The sequence below is a fragment of the Hippoglossus hippoglossus genome, chromosome 15 (assembly GCF_009819705.1).
Source record: "Hippoglossus hippoglossus isolate fHipHip1 chromosome 15, fHipHip1.pri, whole genome shotgun sequence".
NCBI classification, from domain to species: domain Eukaryota; kingdom Metazoa; phylum Chordata; class Actinopteri; order Pleuronectiformes; family Pleuronectidae; genus Hippoglossus; species Hippoglossus hippoglossus.
Genome location: NC_047165.1, coordinates 23613268 through 23632254, shown reverse-complemented (window position 1 = coordinate 23632254; position 18987 = coordinate 23613268). Strand labels below are relative to the sequence as shown.

Here is an 18987-nt window from a genome sequence, read left to right as displayed (position 1 = left end):
ATACATGTACCGGCAGTAAGTAGCAGATTGGAAGAAAATATATTTAAGAGCAGAGAGAATTTCAGTTTCATCACTTTTGTGTTTGATTTCAAGGTTTTCCTTTTTACTTATTTCCCCCCCCAGTGAAACTGAAGGGGAGAAAGGGAGACAGTGAGATACTTTTTTCTTGAACAAACATGAAAAACCTGTCAGGGTTGGAATCACGAGAAATCCAGACTGACAGTGACATCATGTTTTACAACAGCGCCATCTTGTGCTCTGTAAACACTACTGCAACAGGTCTTTCACTGAACGGCTCCAATTTAATTTTAATAAACATTTTTAGAGTTCATTTAAATTACTATTGTTTTTAAATATTTATATTTGTGATTCCTTAATTTTTGGTGTGCTCATGATTTTATGACCTGTCTGTTTTATTTTGCTGCCCTCATAAAGCACTTTGTAACTTAGATTTTGAAAAGTGCTCTATAAATAAATCTATTATTATTATAATATGGGTCATACATTATCACACATCATCATGTCACACTTGTGAGTTAGCAGCTGAATAACACAACCGGTTGAATGTAGTAAAGTGTGCCTCTAAATAAGTGGGTGACACATTAAATGAAAATACCTATTTACTCAGTTCAACTGTATTAACAAACATTTCTTTCAAAGGACTGGGAACTGCTTTAACAATAGAAACTACGGGTCCTTGGTATTACTGAGCTAGAGAGGAACGAAGTACTCAGGTATTAGGTACAATTGTAAGGTACTGGTGTTTTATTCAAGCTCAGTATATTCAAATTCTGATGTCACACTGTTGTTATACAAAAACTCCAAACTTTACTGAGATGCAAGCAATTTAAATGACTTTTATTAAAATCAGACCACACTATAATAATACAGCATATCGATATTCACCAATAATCAATATCAATTATGATTTATAAATGTGTGTGCACATCAAAGTTACTAAGAAATGCAAATGACAAAATAGATCTTTTCATATGATTCAAAGAAAGATTTTGAGACATGCTCAGTAACAGCTCATAGACAGCATACAGTTGCAAAAACAAAAATATAATCAGATTTTAGAGAAAGAGTACAACATGTATATGACCATGTGAACTTTGACAAATAAAACTGTGTGCATGTCCTCATACTTCAGCTTCGTGTGGCCTAGTGAATGTGGCAACTCAAGAAAGGTGATTCAGCACAAAGCAAAGTTTGGCCCTGCTCTCAGGGCCCATATCCTCCATTCTCCTCAATGTAAGCTTTGCAGGCCTGATAAGGATGCCCTTGCTTTTTGTCTCCACTCTATACATGCTATAATTTTAATATTTGTCGAATTATTTGCTTATGAGTTATTAACATAACCATGAAATATTGAGAAACTACTCTGAGGGCACCACAGCCTCTTTAGCTTTGTCAGGACCATTATGTAAATCTGTATGAACAACTCAAGTGTTTGGTTTCACCCTCATTGTTCTCACAGTGTCACTTTTCATTGAGTTGTGCTATCAGCAGCTATTACAGCATATCGATCTCATAGACTGATAATGTCATCACTGTCAGATTTGCTTCCACTGCCCCCAAGTGACCAAAAACCACGTTACCTTCAGTTGGGTTCAATATTTGAATTACTTCTATTTTTGTTCGCATTATTCTGGTGCAGCTCTTTTTTGTTTGTTTGTTTGTTTGTTTTCCTAACTTTGCAGCTTTTTCCTCTAAATGCTGTGAATGCGCTTTTGTATATTTGCATGTGTTTTATGTGTTTGTTGCCCTCTCAGGTCCACTCCACAAAACTGTGAATAGTGCTCAGCGGTCTGCAATATAAATATTATATTATCATATACTTTATATACACCTAAAAGCTATATACTATTTTGTTGGAAGAAATCTAATTAAAGTATCAGCTGCTCAACACAATACTGATAAAATCTGCTGCAGCCTCCTCTACTGTAAACACAAGTGTAAGCTCATTCATTAACCATACGTGTGCACAGTTTTATATTCAAACCTTTGTAAACATTCGTTTCATATTGTTTGAGGATGTTCATATATTTAGGACCCCTGCTGACTTTGTGGATGTGTAACAGTGGGCAACCCGAACAACTAACAGCTAACCCGAATAGCTGTAAAGTAAGTAACTTTCTTTACTGAAGATATGGATATACATTTCTATTGTTTTAATAATCATGTCTTCAGGATGGAAACTGCATCAAAATGTGTCTGGTTTCTCTCATCCCTGATCACTGAGCATGTGCTGTGCTCTAGACCAGTGGTTCTCAACCTTTTTTCAGTGATGTTCCCCCTGTGAAATATTTTTTCAGCCAAGTACCCCCTAACCAGCGCAAAGTATTTTTGGTTGAAAAAAAGATGTAACACACAGCGCTGTGCCATCAGTGTCTGATTTATTAAACACTTATATTTTATTGAATATTTATTAAATAACAATTTTGAAAGGATTTTTGAATGGATGCTAGTTTTAAATATATTTAAAAAAAATCTCACGTACCCCCTGGAGTACCTTCACATACCCCCAGGGGTACACGTACCCCCATTTGAGAACCACTGCTCTAGACGATGTGTTACTGACGATGACGAGTCCGCATTGTTATTGTTTTGTATCGCTTATGTTATCAACCCACTTAAAATAAGTATAAATACTGTTAGCACAAATCCAAAATCATTGTCTTGGCAGAAACATCCCATCCCTTGTCTGCAAATAATGAACCTGCCACCAGAGGCCTGAGTCTGATATATGACACACCTCTCTCTTGGAAATCAAATCACAAACAATTCACAGTTCAGTAATTTTTTCTAAAGTTGATCGAGGAACATCTGCCATGCTTTCATTTCATCCAAACTAGATTACTGCAATTCATTGTTTTCAGGGCTTAGCCGTAAAAGTATAACATCTTCAGCTGCTCAGCTACAAAACAAGACCACATCACCCGAGTTCAAGCCTCTCTCACCGCTTACCTGTCAGTTTTACAACGGATTTTAACGTTTTACTAATCTCGTATCCAGCAATTCATGGCTCAGCCTCCAGATGCATGGCTGAATGGCTGCTCTGCTATTAGTGGAGCAGAGCCTCAGATCCTCCGGCAGGGCTCTGCTGGCTGCTCTAACCTCTTGGCTCAAGACTAAAGGTGAACAGGCTTTTGCAGTCAAGACTCAGCTCTGGTACTCCCTGCCCGAGGATCTGAGGCTTTTAGTGTGACACTTTTTAAATCATTTCATAAAACACATCTTTTAAAAATGCCTTTTATAAATCCTAGTACTCCCTTTTATTACCTACATGTCTGATTTATTATTTTATTATCGTTTTAATGCTGTATTAAAAATCTTTTACTACATTTCTTATTGCCTAATTGTATTTGCCTTAGTTCTAAAATATTTGAGCCCTGTTTCAACATGTAAAGCATTTTTAACTGTACTTTGAAAAGTGCTGTACAAATTAATTTGATCATATTATTATAAAGTAGCAAATGAAAACCAATTGTACTCTTTTAATAGTACTGAATTAAATGTTTATGTTTTTACACAGCATCATTTCGTTTCATTTCAGACATCGTATCTGAACCTCCCGGTCTGTGATATGTTTTTTCTTTATCTTTCTTGTGTGATACCACATGTAAGTAATTACATTCAAACTTTGGGAACTTTCAGTGGGAGGCACACGACCATAAATGGCTCAGGCCTGTGTGTAAATGATGAGAAGCATAAGGGTAAGAAGGAATAATAACTCATTCTGTAACGTATGGACAGTTCCTACACACAGATTTAGAATATGGAAAACCTTCCAGCCAATGCCAATGCACCTAGAATTGATTGGGTTTTTTTACACCAAAAATGCAGTGTAAAAAAAAAGTGTCAAATACACCTGAAAAGCAGGCTCCAACATAATACATCAACAAAGGCCGGCCTTCCAACTCCACATACTTCTTTCCAGAATCAGATGTGATGTCTCTTGTATGAGAAGCTCCTACTATTTACCACTTAGTTAAAAAGCTTTTTAATCTTTTATATTTCTGTTTTATAGTCATTGCAGTAAATGCATCATTGCCGAGAATGAACTCAAATGCAAGGAAGAAATATGATTTAGAAAATGTACCATTAGCCGACTGTGTGGGGAGCCAAGTTAATTTGACATCATGTTATAAAGTGAAGTTTAACAGAACAAACAAAACTGAACTAAATTTTCCTGACACAGTGTTCCAGGATTCCGAGTCCGACTACTAAGCAAACCCACTAATGTGTCCTTCCTCTGTAGCAGTTTTAACAGCATTAACGCAGTGCAACTAAAGTGATTCCTTGGCACGATGCTGTATCTATGTAGATATGCAGAGTTTGAAGTTTCTCTTATTGGAATCATTTTGAATATCACCCTCCTTCACTGGGAAAAAGCGTTTGGCACATGCACATTTTAGATTTTGCTCATGCTTCTAGCCAAACAACCAGCACAACAAATTCATTCACTGCACGCCTTCCCAAAGGAGTCCCGTTTAGTTTCAAAGCCAGGACTGTGAGCCTGTTCAACTCATGGACATGAGGCAGATATTCTCATGATGACTTAGTCATTCTCTTTATCTCTGAAAGTCTCCACATTTCCCCTGCTGATGAACTTTATGCACTGGCGGTAGCAGCTTACAATTCGTGTTTGGCCCAGCTTAAAAGCCATGGACATGATGGCCATGCCGGCAATGATGAAGAGTGAGGTAAGCATAAAGTACTTGGGGTGATGGGGTACAATGTCGCCAAAACCTATGGTTGTGAGTGTGATAAAGCAGAAGTAGTAGGGGTCAAAGCCCTTGAATTGAGTTTCCCAATACGGCAGGATCCAACCTACAAAGGAAATGTAGGCAAACACAACTAAAAGAATCAGCACAAAGGGAACATCCAGCATTTCCATCCCATCCCCTAACCCTGAGAAGTCCCATATGACATATCCTTTGGGTGGTGGTGGCAGCCGGTTCAGCTCTGGACAGGAGAAGGTCCTGAGCAGTGGGCCCTTTCTGAGTAAATTATCCCTGGCAAGAATCTTCTCGAAGATCTCTTTGTTGTTTTGGAGCTGGATTGACTTATGCCGCACGTCTTCCTGGCTGCGCAGCACCTCCCGGATGTCAAGGGGTTCACGGATAACAACGTCGTGGCTAAAAACGAAGGTACCATCATTCAGGGCCCAGTGCTTGGACTCCGCTGCCCTCTTACGAGACTTCAGCGGCGACCAGGTGTGGGAGAAGAGCATTTTGCAGAGACTGTGAATGCGTACGTAGGCTCTGGACATAAGCATGGCAAGGAAGTCTCCCACATCGAGGATGACCAGGAGCATAAGAGGGATGCCCACCATGGCATACAAAATGCATACCACCTTACCAGACAGGGTAACTGGATAGATCTCCCCATACCCTGCAACAATATAGAGAAAATGGACACATTAGTAATGTCAAGTAACAGTAGAATTTAAAGATCTCTGACCCTAATCAAATCAAGTAAGGGATTAGAAACTCTACTCATAACCACATTAATCACATTCAAGTCAACCTGACTACTACTTTTAATGTTATCAATAAAAATTGTGACAAATTCATTCGTCATTGACCCATTTTTTCCCCATGAATAAAAGATGATGAGGAAACCGACGCCTTTGAACCATACCTGTGATTAAATTCCTAAACAATATCATTGAATCTTGTTAGAGAAGCCCAAGTCCTGTATTGGTGATTGATTGCGTGAAATACACAGAATATTTTGTAGAGCTTTGGCTTCTTACCCTGATACCCCTACATTCTCAGTGAACACACACTGTGTGCTCGAATGTGTAATTTTATGAAATAAAAATTAAAGTATGAATGTCAACATCTCAGAAAATGATCACTACCTAACACACCATTTGAGGTTGACACCACATCCATCACCCAAACTGAGCTGTTTAGAATGGCGTTGAAGTCACTGAGGAGATCTGGATAGTAGATTCTGATAGTACTGATATTTAAGCGGTTACAGGAGATAGCATCCACGTGTGTTTGCTAGAGGACGACACTGAAATTTGCTGGTTTCAATAAAGTTGACAGTGATGTCACTTCCAAACCGAAGATCAGCCCCATGTACAGGAGCAAAGAAAGAGAAAGCCATTCTCATTTAGTTCCCTAACATAACTCATATGTCTCCAACTCCCAATAACAAACATGGGAGTTTGTATGAGGGCTTTGTGACTCAGCTGTGTCACAAGTGCAGAGATGTTTTCTTCAGTTGGAATCTGACGGCAATCATGGGAATCTAAAACATCATTGAGGGCTGGCGTGTGAACACAGAGACATCAAAGGGGACTTGAGCCCCTGCCCTTTTTCTTCCTCACAGAAAGTGCTCTTTTTCTGGGGTGGTATTTAAAAAATTAAATAAAAATGAATATTATATTCCTGTTTGCACACAGCTTCCCTGTCAATCAAATATAGATTGAATAAAAAATCTAATTATCAGGTCGGGAGGTGAGACTTTGTCCGATGGCCTCTCTACCCGCCCTCCCTCCCCATCTCCTGCACAGTGGTGAGCACACAGTCGGCACCTCCCACCTCCAGCTCCTGTCCCAGCTGGTTTTTCTCCGCTTGTGTGGAGCTGAGTGGTGATGAACAAAGGACTCAACTACCAGTGCCTCCAGTTTACAGTTAATTAGCCAAAAGACAAAAACAAATATAGTTAACATGTATCTTGCTAATGTACACGCAGGAGCTACTAGCTAATGTAATGTAATGAGTTAGGGCAGTGGTTCTCAACTGGTTTGGCTCCAGGACCCACCATCACCCCTTAATGACAAGCCGCGACCCAAATCGAGGAAAATGTTCAACTTCTCAAATTTATTTAATGAAAAGATGGTGCAGTTTGAACCTGAGATAGTAATATTCCCTTTTACACTCAATTAGCTGCATTTGAATTAAAAACCAAAAAGTGCATCTTAAGGACACAAGGTAAAACAACATACATAACAATTCAGTAACTTCAGCCTTTTTTAACAGACTCAACAGTGCTTTCATGCACAAACTTGAAATACTACTGAGAAGTAGTTTCAAAAAGACTCAAATTATGTAGCTTTAGCTAAGAATACTCACTCACTGAATCTATGACAACCATTACTGCACTATGGAAAAAATTCAGTGTCTTGAGTAGCATTTATCCACAAACTCAAAATAAATTAAACAAAAAGTGCAATTCAAAAAGATTCAAGTAAACAAAATTAACGTTTCTTCTGATTACCTTATCAGTAGTAAATACTGAAAAACAATGTGCTTTGAAGAAAATTAAGCAGCACTCACTTCAAGTTAAGGAGTGTGAATAGACAGAACTCCGCTGCATAAAAAAATCCCCTTCAAATTAAAAGCAAAGGATTTTTTTCTTATAATTTTTTTGCAAAGGCCCGCGACCCACTGAAAACGGGTCCGCCACCCATTTTGAGAATCACTGAGTTAGGGCCTACAGGCTAATGTTCTGTACTGAAGTGGAGACACTACAGGTGAATACAGTCAAATTTGTATCTAATGATGTCATCACAATCGCCAACCTGATATGCAAATTAGACGTTAGCTAAAATGCCAATTGGCACTGCTGGTGAATAACATGAACAAATTTACCAAAGCACATCACCACAGAACTTCCCCAGTTAATGACTTATATATCAAGACTGTGTTTTCCCCTGAAATGTTGTTTAAATATGCAGATTAGCTTGTTGGTGAATTTAGGAGAAATCTACTGATGCAGGCAGACGGAGGGTAGGAGCAAACACCATCTAAATGTGTATTCTTGTAAGTTTTCTTTCCATTAGAGTTAAAGAAGACATGGAAGCAAAAAAAGTCCTTGTCACCAGTTATTGTGTGTGTGTGTGTGTGTGTGTGTGTGTGGTAAGTGTAATAATAAGGATAATGTATTGGATTATTAATGTATTCAGGCAATTCAGTTTTGTTGCTTGGCTACAGAAGCTGAAGGCTACCTTACTTGTGAAACAAAAAGTAATTAACCAATTAATTTGAATCATGCATGCAGCACAATGCCAATGATTTATTATTTATAATAATACTTCATAATACTCATTATCCCTTGTGTTGTTCCTGGGTCGAATTGACCCAGAGTGTGTGTGTGTCTGTGTGTGTGTGTGTGTGTGTGTGTGTGCGTGCGTGAGTGCGTGCGTGTGATCATACGCAAGCCCTGGCCGGTCAGGGTTAGGGTTAGGGTGACCCAAGGATTGTCATTATCCAATTCTCCTGGGGTAATTGAGACCAATGGATTGTCATTCTCGATTGTCATGGGAGGGGTCATTTAGACCCCCAGAGAGGGCGCTGTGGTGCTCTGTGGGGTCATTTAGACCCACACCTGATTCCAATTGAAATCAAGGGGGGGGTACATTAGACCCACATATAAGTCTCAGTGTGCCACTCTCTCACGGACCATGGCACGATGTCGCGTCAGGAGCGTTTCACCAGAGAACAGGTTCTCCAACAGCTATTCTCCCAGCAACCATCCTCTGAACCCGAAGAGGACGCGAAAGAGCCAGACCGAGAAGCGGACGGACAAGGAGATGGAGAAGCAGACCGAGAAGCAGACAGAAAAGCAGACCGAGAAGAAGACAGAGAGGACGGAGACGGAGACAGAGACGGAGACAACGACGATAGTGAAGAAGACGAAGACGACGACGGTGACTACGAAGACGACGACGGTGACGAAGACTACGACCCAGTGGGTGATGCTTCTGCAGATTCTTCATCCTTGGAAGAAGAAGAAGAAGGAGGACAAGGCCACGGCGACACCACCACCAGCACCACCACCGGACTCGTGGAAAGAGAGACCTTCCCCTCAAGAAACGGGGAAATAACATGGTCCTCGAGGGCGTACGGCCGAGAGGAGGGCCACTGCTCCTCCTCCTCCTCCTCCTCCTCCTCTTCCTCCTCCTCTGCTGGCGACCGTGCGAGAGGTCTGGGACGCGTGGGTGTCGCGGCTACCGCACCTCTACAACCCGGGGCCCGAAGTGACCGTGGACGAGCAACTGGTTCCGTTCAGAGGTTAGTCTTTTTTTTTTAATATTATTATGTTATGTTATGTTATGTTATGTTATGTTATGTTATGTTATGTTAGTTATGTTATGTTATGTAGATAGCGGCTGCTAGTCCTCGTCCTCATCTCATCTCCTCTCATCTCTTCTCCTCCTGTTTTTCTCCCTAGGCCGGTGTCCGTTCCGTCAGTACATGCCCAGCAAGCCGGCGAAATACGGGATCAAGTCGTGGGTGGCCTGCGATGCGAAATCAAGCTACGCTTGGAAGATGCAAGTGTACACCGGAAAGCCAATCGGCGGACGCCCAGAACGGAACCAGGGGTTGCGGGTAGTGCTCAATGTAACGGAGGGACTGCACGGTCGTAACGTCACGTGCGACAATTACTTCACCTCCTACGAACTCGCGCGGCAGCTCCTGGAGAGGAAGCTCACCGTGGTCAGCACTGTTCGGAAGAACAAGCCCGAGCTCCCAACCAGGCTGCTCGCGGTCAAGGGAAGAGAGGTGTTCTCATCCAAGTTCGCATTCACGCCCACTGCCACTCTGGTGTCCTACATCCCAAAGAAAAACAGGAATGTGGTGCTCCTGAGCACGCGGCACGCCGAGGCCGACATCAGCGACCACGAGGACGGGAAACCGGTCATCGTCCTGGACTACAACCGCAACAAAGGTGGCGTGGACAACCTAGACAAGGTGATCGGAACGTACAGCTGCAGGAGGATGACTGCTCGCTGGCCCCTGGTCGTCTTTCACAACATTCTCGACGTCTCTTCCTACAACGCCTTCGTGATATGGAGAGAGATCAACCCCGACTGGATGCCGGGCAAGCGGAACAAGCGGAGGGTGTTCCTAGAGCAGCTGGGAAAGGCTCTTGTGACTCCGTTCATCGCACGAAGGGAGCGCATCCCCCGCACGGACGCGTCCGCCGCGGTTGTGAAGGCTGTTAAAGCCGCCGCCGCCGCACAGAGAGCTGTTGACTACGACGTTCGACCCGAGTGTCCGGCCTCCTCCATAGCCCTAGCAGCAGCCCCGCTCGGGGCGAGTAAGAGGAAGAGGTGTCAGATATGCCCCAGGAAAAAGGACTGTAAAACTCACACCATGTGCCGCGGGTGTAACAAATACATCTGCAAGGGCTGCTCACTTGTCTATTGCCCTACGTGTGCGTCCTAATATGGGGTGGGCTATGTGAGGGAGCCAACAGCCGGGGGAAGCAGGGACAACACAAGGGTTAAAAGTTCACAAACGTTTTTGTAATGATTTCAATGAAGTGTTTTTTTCAGTATTTTTGCAGTGTGAGTAGGAGACGAGAGCAGGACTCACTAAGCCTAATTGTTGCAACTAAACATAGGTCAACTTTGTAGTTTGGAGGGTAGGTTGGTTTGCTTATTTATGTAGAGAGCAGCTTTTTCAGTTTTGTCTGAAGATTTTTGTTGATTTTGAAGTGTCATTTATTGAACAAAAGAATTCAAATGATTTATTGTCATGGGCAAAAATGAAGTTTTGAAAATTCTTACTTCACTATGTTCCTCTCCCTGGTGTAGTGACTTATTCTAAATATATACTAGAAACTAGTAGCATAGAAAACATGTAGATTGTGGCTTAGTTGTTTCCTGTCCTTGTGATACACCTGAAGTGAATACTAAAAAAGACCATTGTCTCTGTGTGAACTGTTAAGTATTTAACAATTATGTGACTGTGAGGGTATTAAAATAAATTGGTAAGCAAGTCAGAGAAGTGCATTTTTTAAAATAAATTATAATGAGAAGTTCCCTTTTCTCATTTGAGCCCCTGCCCCCCAAAATGTCCTGAATGAGGGTGGCCTGATCAACAGATCCAAGATAGTGTGCGGTACGTTCTCGGGGATTTCCCTCTCTGATTTGGATATGTAGGACAAGAAAGATTCTTTGATACTGCTGAAGGTGACACCATTATCAGGGTTTCCTCCAAGAATGGAAGTGGAAAGTGTATGGGGAAATATCCAACTGCTAGCCAGCCTTTTTGTCGAATACTCTTCCAATGGCTTGCCCTCGGTCTCACCCAGCTCTCCTCTTTTCCCCATTTCTCACTGCTCACCCCAGCCGGTCGAAGCAGATGGAGTCTGGTTCTAGAGGTTTCTCTCAATTAATGAGGGAGTTTTTTTCTCTCCACAGTCGCCAAAGTGCTGCTCATTGTAGAGAACGGTTTCTCTATCATTTTTAAGGGCTCGACCTTAACATGTAAAGTACCTTGAGATAATGTTTGTTATTATTTGGTGCTATACAAATAAAATTGAATTGAATTGTCTATATTACTGTTCACGTCTTTCGGTTATATTAAGCTTGAATGATTTAAATAAATGGTTTAAAACACTGCAGCAATGAAACAAACATTATCATTTTACTTTGAACATAACTTGCTAAGGAGGAAGTGATTCTATTAATGTTGCTGCCATGATGGAGATCAGCACCCCTGTCTGTTTCCGGCCAAATAAAAAATAATCACATTATCAAAATGACCTGGAGGGCATTTGCAATGGCAAACTTGATTAAATAATTGTATAAATACAACAATAATTTGACACAACTATTTGCCATTGGGACCTTTTCAAATAATCACTTTCACTTCCCAACAACAGGGGATTAGTGTTATGATCTCCGTTCACTTAAGCCTTGCTTTAAAACCATAATATGCTGGTTGTGGAGAGATGAATGACGTTCCAAACTGCACAGAGAACAGAGGCTCTAACCTCTAACAATCTCTAATAAGCTTTTTGTGGTGAAGAAAACATTGTCCTACTCCGAAAGTGCCTTTTCCTCACTGAGTCGTGGACTTCCTGTTGCTGCAAAGCCATTAGCCATTAGCCATTAGCCATTAGCCATTAGCCATTAGCTGGCTTCCCTTAACCACTTATCATGTATATGAAAGTAACAGACTTACTAATGTATCTTCACGAGGCTCTTACACATCGAATCATGTCAAGACAAAAAACAAACTGCAAATACTAGATGTAAATGATGTGAAGATAGAGACATATTATTTACGAACTGACCACTAATACGTGAAAAATCACTGGAAATTGAAACGTAATCAAAAAACCACACTAGGTCATTGATTGATTTTAAATATGTGAGGATAAAACGTTTGAGAGAAAATATTTTATGGCAACCAAGTCTGTACTAACTGAGATTTCCACTTCTTAAACAAAGAGACAGACAACAGTGCCATAGAAAGCCAATTGACATAGGACCAGTAGGCTATGCATGACTCAGTGGCAGCATGTTGTTAAGTTGTAGATTGCAATAAACAAAAAATCCTTTGTTTCCCACTTCCCTTCCAAGTGTACAGGAGAATGGATTATGACCTTCATGTAACATAAAACATGAACATCTCTCTCCTCTGTGGAGCCGGTTGTTTCGTCTGGTCTGGGCTATTTCAAGAATCAATCAGTAGATCATCACCCTGCAGTGAATCACGTCTCAACGAACTGCAAACCTGCTAAACATATATTTGCCCTTGGACTCAAATTCACTTCATGGAAAATTTTTGATTTTAGCTTCACTTAGTTAGCTTTCGGTAAATCTTAAAATTGATTACAGGATTTTATTGTTGACTTTTAGGGCCAGTTCTGGACTTTCGTCTTCGTACATATCAGCTCTTTTGATTCGGCCAAGGTCTTAGTGGCCATTCCACTGTCCCAGTCGAGGTCTAAGGGTGGCCGGGCCCTTTCTGTCAGGGCTCCCACTCTTTGGAACAATCTCTCTGAGGAGATCCATCTGGCAAACAACTTATCCTCTTTTAAATCTTTCTTACAGACACAGTTTTGTGAGTGTGCTTACTTAGGGTCTGAATTGAACGGATTCACATGTAATTCTGCAGTCACACACATTTTCAAAAAAGTTGTGCCGTTTGGTTATTTTCTTGATAAAAATGCAAAAAGACAATTTAGCTGCGAAATTGCTACAATCACAATCATCCTCTGAAGCCCCCTGATGGGCCACAGTCTGCTGACAGCACATGCACATTCAAAGAAACGTTCACATGCTTTCAAACAGACACAGCTCGCTCAGACCATGGTTCACTGGCTTATGTGCGTCACAGCTGTGGAGGTAAGTACAGGCCACTTAAGATCCGCCCTGCTGGAAGATTTGTGGGCTGTTTCTCATTGTGTCGACACAAGCACATCATGTATACAACCGTAGCACTCAGATGACGCCTGACTTCAGTGAGTGCATAAACTAATTGCAGCTGAATGGCAGTGGATCTATGATTATTTTATAGGTTATGCCAATCACTTAAATACGTGAGCATTTTCAAACGAGGCCAAGAAGATACAAAAAAGACTATCAAGAATAGGAACATCTGTAATACACATATCAAAACTCCAAGAAAACTCCAAGGTACTTCCTTTTTAAAAGCAATAAAAATGCCTTTATCATATGCCATGATTTAAAGCATTACAATCTATTTTTACACCAGCAAGATGTGTCCTCTGATAAACTGTAAATGGAGCATTGGCGGCACAGGGACTAACACACAGCGTCCACGGGCCTCAATTATTGCAACCATCCAAAAACAGCTGCCATCTGCCCCTGAGACACACTCAAGCCTCATAAGGAAGAAAGAGAGCCTGAAACTTTTTTAGGATCTCAGCTTCTCAGTCTGCTGCTTGGTCAGCAATGCAGTGTATGTTAGCGCTGTATACAACATTATGTTCAAGGTCTATAGAAGACTGTATCTCAACAACAATTGCCATTCAATTGTTACAGATTATTCCTAAGGACTTTGTTGACCTGGTGATCACCATCAGATACCCTTGGCCCACACACTGGTCCTCTTTAGGATATTGTACAATCTAAAGGCTGTTTAACCTGAGAATTATCTGTGAACACATGGGATCTTTCCTCTACAAGCACCTGAGGTACCCCAAAATCTATATTTACTAGTATTTATTTACTACTAGGATCAATTAAACAGAGGATGAAACAAATCAAATTATTTACACATCCTTGAGTTTTTGGCTGTAATTCCTTGTTTTGAATTTAGAGATAGGTGAATGAATTTCTGCTGCAGACACAATTAATGACCAAGGGTTTGAATAAACTGTGTGTACATGAACAAATCTTTTAAGGTAAATGAATTTAACTGGATCACTTTTTGTGATTATTTTTTGAGCAAAGGCGAAGGGACACACTCAGTCACTGGGTGAGGGATTGAAGTCACTGATTTGTTCAGCTCAGAGAAACAAGTGGCAATAGAAAACTAGAATTACTGCATTGCGGATCTATGCCTCTGCCAACCAGTGCACATATTCGGTCACTGTTACCTGTAACTAAAGAAATTCCCTCAAGGCAGTCTTGAGATATCACATTCAAGAGGTCAAAAACATTTTTTGTGAGGCCACTGTGATTGTGACCTTTGACTATAAAAATCAGACCAGTTAATAAATGAGTCAAAGTGAACATGTGAGCCAAGTTTGAAAGAATTCCCTTGTGGAGTTTCTGAGATATTAAATTCACAAGGTAAAACAGGTCCCAGTGACCTTTACCATTGACTAGTAACTTCTAATCCAGTCATCAGTGAGTCAAAGTGAATTGAGCCAGATGTAATGAAATTCAGTATAGACAGTCCTGAAATATCACATCCTCAGGAAAGTGAGGTCATGGTGACACTGACCTTAGACCTCCAGCCATCAAAATCTAATAAATGAATCCTTGAGTCCAAGTGAATGACATTCTTAAGATACAGCGTTACTGAGAATGGGACATTGAATAATGGCTCCAGCCACTGATTGTCACCGGCGCAGAGGCATGAAAATAATGATTGTGGCAAAAAATGATGGCAGACAAAAAATTGTGTAAATGTAAAAAAAGGGATTACATTAAATTATGTTAATTAAATCCATAAATATATAAATGACAACAACATATACATGTCAGCAGAATATACACATATGACAAATACACACAACTTTCTGAATAGCTGAGGAAAAAAAAAAAAGTACATAAACTGGAAAATAACATCAGGTGCAAAATAATTGTTCAACTTGCTACGAATTCTATATCATGCAAATCTGTCTGAAGACTTTGTCAGAGGGAACAGTGCATGTTCATGTTCATTCAAAGGGCTGGATTCAGATCCATAAAGATCAACAGTAACTTTAGATCAGTTGAAAAGACTTTAAGAACAAGTGTTAATCTCAGATATTCAGCAATAAAAAACATTTAACATATTATAACTAGAGCTTATAATCAACAGAGACTGGTGTATTTCACAAAGTGACACACGTCCGGTCCCTGGGATCATGAGAAACATTCATTGTTTCGCCTTGACACAATGATGGTGAGGACTACAACTCCCATGATCCCACCAAAACCTGACTTTTCTTATTGTTTTGATTGAGGGACCAGCAAACTATGCATTTAACATTTCAATGAAGTGAATGAATGAGAATGTTTTTGTCTAATGTTTGCTGCATCTATTTGCCCTTTCTAACTAAGAGAACGTGCATGTCCAGCGAGCCAGCAGCACTACACATGAAAGCAGCTCCTAGGTAAGCAGAGCGACATCTTGAGCTGTGTGAACACTGCAAAGGAACTCAAAGGCTGTAAAACATTTAGGTGCAGTGTTGTTGATGTTTGACGAGTTTGTTCTCTAAGCTACAAGTGCAAATTGAGCAGCACTGTATTACTCATTTGTTGAAAGGGTTAAAAATTGCACCCCCTTGAGACTCTGCTTATTGATGCCAAGAGCTTCTGCATCTGGAGTCAGGTTTCTGACCACCTGATGAATATCCCCTCTCTTCTAACTCTGTTGTTCTACCAGCTCCCGAGAAAAACATCTTGCTCTCAGCTGCTAAATGCTTGTCTCTAAATTGTCATTTCTTGCGGAGCAGGTAGAGCACAGTGGATTGATCAGAGCGTTCTCTCTCTGAAACAGCTGCTGCTGCTGCTGCTGCAGGTTCAGAGGGATGAGAGTGAACCAAAAGTCTTCACAGAGCTGATAAGAACGGCATAACTGGTCATAGTCCACTACATAACAATACTGAGTAGTGCAACAGTGAAATTCATTGGCACAATCTCTGTCCAGGCTCCTCTTCACCTCGACTGCAGCAGAGATTGATCGATCCGGCAATTAGATATATCGTCCAATGATTTCCAGTGATGCCCAGAATGAAAGCTGCCTCAACTCCCTTCACCTCCCTCCAATCAAACGACTCTAACGGTTGGATCTGTGTTCATTGGAGAGTAAGCAAGGCTTCCAGTGGCTGCTGTGTGAAGTACAGTATCACTGTGAGGAAAAAGCAGATCTCCTGACATGTATACACCAGGCGGACCATTTAGTACGCATTGACTCAGCCACAGTTATATGCAGCTAGCATTTTAAATGTGTGGTAACAAGGAGCTGAGCACAGTCATTAGTACCAAAGTGCGGCAAACCACATAAAACAGACCACAGTGGAGAAAACTTTTAAGAGATGAGACCGGCTAGTGAATAATGGCACAGCGCCGCAGTGGGCAGTTTATAAAGGCGGAGCAAGTGCTGACCATTTTAGTGCAGTTCTGACATGTGTTTCACAGAGGGAGAAGAGCAAATCAGCCAAGTTTATAATGTGTTCACTTCTTGTAAAAAATCAAATCAAACAACAACATACATGACTGATGAAGCCAATAATAAATCCTGAACTGTTATGGGAATGCACTTAATCCTCTTGTGAGATACACAGTCTCTCAGCCACCATGTGCAAGATTAAGAGCATATAACCATCTCGTTACTGGCCTACGTTTCTTTGCATAATATGTCACACAGCTTTTATAATGCATCGAAGAATATTCCCCAAAGCTCTAAGTCAAAGTGGGTGTTTATTATTATTTTTAAAAATCATTATTCCCAGAGGATCAGTATCAGTGACCCATCCGTCGATGGGTTGTGGAATATCTTCAGAACTACTAAATGAATTACCAGCACATGTTGTACAGGCCACACAGAAAGAATAAACAAATACTTCATCTTCCACTTGTATTAAACAGTTAAATAATTCAATGTTTACTCAAAACGATTTGGTTACTAGATGATGTATGACCATTTTTGGTGAGGATTACATATCCCATGATCCATCCCATTTCATTTAGCACTATTGTCAGATTTAAATTCTTATAAACTGTTGTGTTTTTGTTGAAAATGAAAGAAAAGTGCTCATCACATGTATGTCACACATCTCATCACAACATTGTTGGAATTGAAAATGCAATCATTCACAGACACATTGAATGTTTTCATTTGTAAGAGCATGCTGCACAGGCTGGTTTCTGATATATTTGTATATATGATAACTTACCAACCGTGGTGAATACAGTGCAGCAGAAGAACAGGGAGCCAAAGAAGTTCCACCTGTCAGGTCTCTGGAGCCATATGGACTGGAAATCATCTCTCATCTTACGCTCTACTTTCCACAGTATGTCTTTATCAGTGTAAGAGTAGTTGCCTGTAAATAAAAATGATGTAGAGCACATGAAATAGGGCTTAGTGAGTAATGAGCCATGACTGGTATTCGCGCTTTGTTTGGTAAACTGGCTGTGGCAGTTCGCGCGCCATGGTCCAAATGAATCAATGCGCCAACGATTTAACCAGCAACCATTACAAGTCCACTCATGTGGATAGAGAGGAGCAGTGGCGACAGGAGATGGTGACTGAGCAGAAATGTGTGGTCATTTACCGGTGAGGTTCTGCACGGTGGTGATAATCTGACCCAGGAACTCATGGTACTTCTTCTGGTTGCTGGGCTCGCTTTTTCCTTCTAAGTACTGGAAGATGAGCGCACCCAGCGCAGCGTAGGCGACCAGAGACAGACATAGCAGCAGGTGAGGAAAGAGCCTCCAGAGACGTCCAGCGCATTTCCTGGACTCGGCTGTAGCGCTTATTGCTTTCTTCTCTGCCACTGACATCTTCTTCTTCTTCCTCTTCTTCTTCTCCCAGCCCCTACAGTGTGTGTGCAGAGCGGCTGGATGCGCCCCTCAGCTCAGCGCCGTGCGTTACGCTCCAGCAGAGTGCAGGGGCAAGTGCCTGAGGCATTGAACGCACCACATCATCCTCACACACATTACACACACTGGGATGAGGCCTCTGGGGAGATCCGTATTGACTCAGTAGCCTGTTACTCCACTCTCCGTCTTCCTTGGTTCCTGAGGGTCCTGACTGAGGCTCTGACTGTACAGAGGAAGTCAATCATCAGACCAAGACGGATGAGACAAGCTGTATCCCAGCTATCCACACAGACTGAGACTAGGATGGGGTATACCTCAGTATACCTCTGCCAAGGCCCAACAGTCCCCTTAATCTCAATCTAGCTGCACCAAGTTTTACAAACTCACAGAATTCCCTTAATGTGCCTGTTTTTAATTTATTAAGATCCATGAAATATTCTCTAGGAAAACGCTGGGAAAATCTCACAATGTTATAGAAAGTAAAAAAGATTTCCTGGATTCGCCCCCCGGATGTGGATCAGCCCCGAAATTTTGGGTTCTTCCCTCATCCATCCTTCCTCCAAGTTTTGTGGAAATCTGTTTTTCTTGTTTTGAGTTATCTTCCTTACAAACAAACAGACAAACAAACAAACAAACAAACAAACAGATAGGGATGAAAACACAACCTCATTGCAAAGATAATGAAATAAGGCTCTGGTCAGAAGAATGAACCTCTAGCCTACACAGTGAAAATACAACCATACATTACAAACTTAGCAGTCAGTGAGTGTCGTGGAAATTTATCATGAGATATGAAATAATGAGTTTCTCAGACCGGAGTTGTCTTAGAGGTTTAAGTTTTAGCTCTGCAGAGGGTTTCACAGTCAGCAACATGGCTCAGAGTGAAACCACGAGAAGTTAAAAAGGAAGGTTTATAAACAATGTGATAAACAGGAAACAAAACAGAAAGCAGACAGGAAAATATGATATAGATATGATAACAAGAAAATAGTCAAGAAACA

The 18987-nt window shown here is 41.2% G+C and overlaps 1 protein-coding gene and 1 long non-coding RNA gene across 2 annotated transcripts; both read right to left on the bottom strand.

Annotated features, from left to right (window-relative positions):
* Window positions 1–837: 837 nt before the first annotated feature.
* LOC117775722 lies at window positions 838–2255 on the bottom strand. The gene is made up of 2 exons (XR_004616310.1): window positions 1487–2255; window positions 838–1400 (listed from the first exon to the last, which is right to left on the bottom strand). It is a non-coding gene; the product is annotated as an uncharacterized LOC117775722 (long non-coding RNA).
* Window positions 2256–4209: 1954 nt separating this feature from the next.
* Window positions 4210–18316, bottom strand: kcnk18 (potassium channel, subfamily K, member 18). The gene is made up of 3 exons (XM_034609095.1): window positions 17719–18316; window positions 17341–17487; window positions 4210–5400 (listed from the first exon to the last, which is right to left on the bottom strand). The coding sequence occupies exons 1-3, from the start codon at window positions 17945–17947 to the stop codon at window positions 4565–4567; spliced, it is 1212 nt and encodes a 403-aa protein (XP_034464986.1). The 5' UTR covers window positions 17948–18316; the 3' UTR covers window positions 4210–4564.
* Between the last annotated feature and the right edge of the window lie 671 nt (window positions 18317–18987).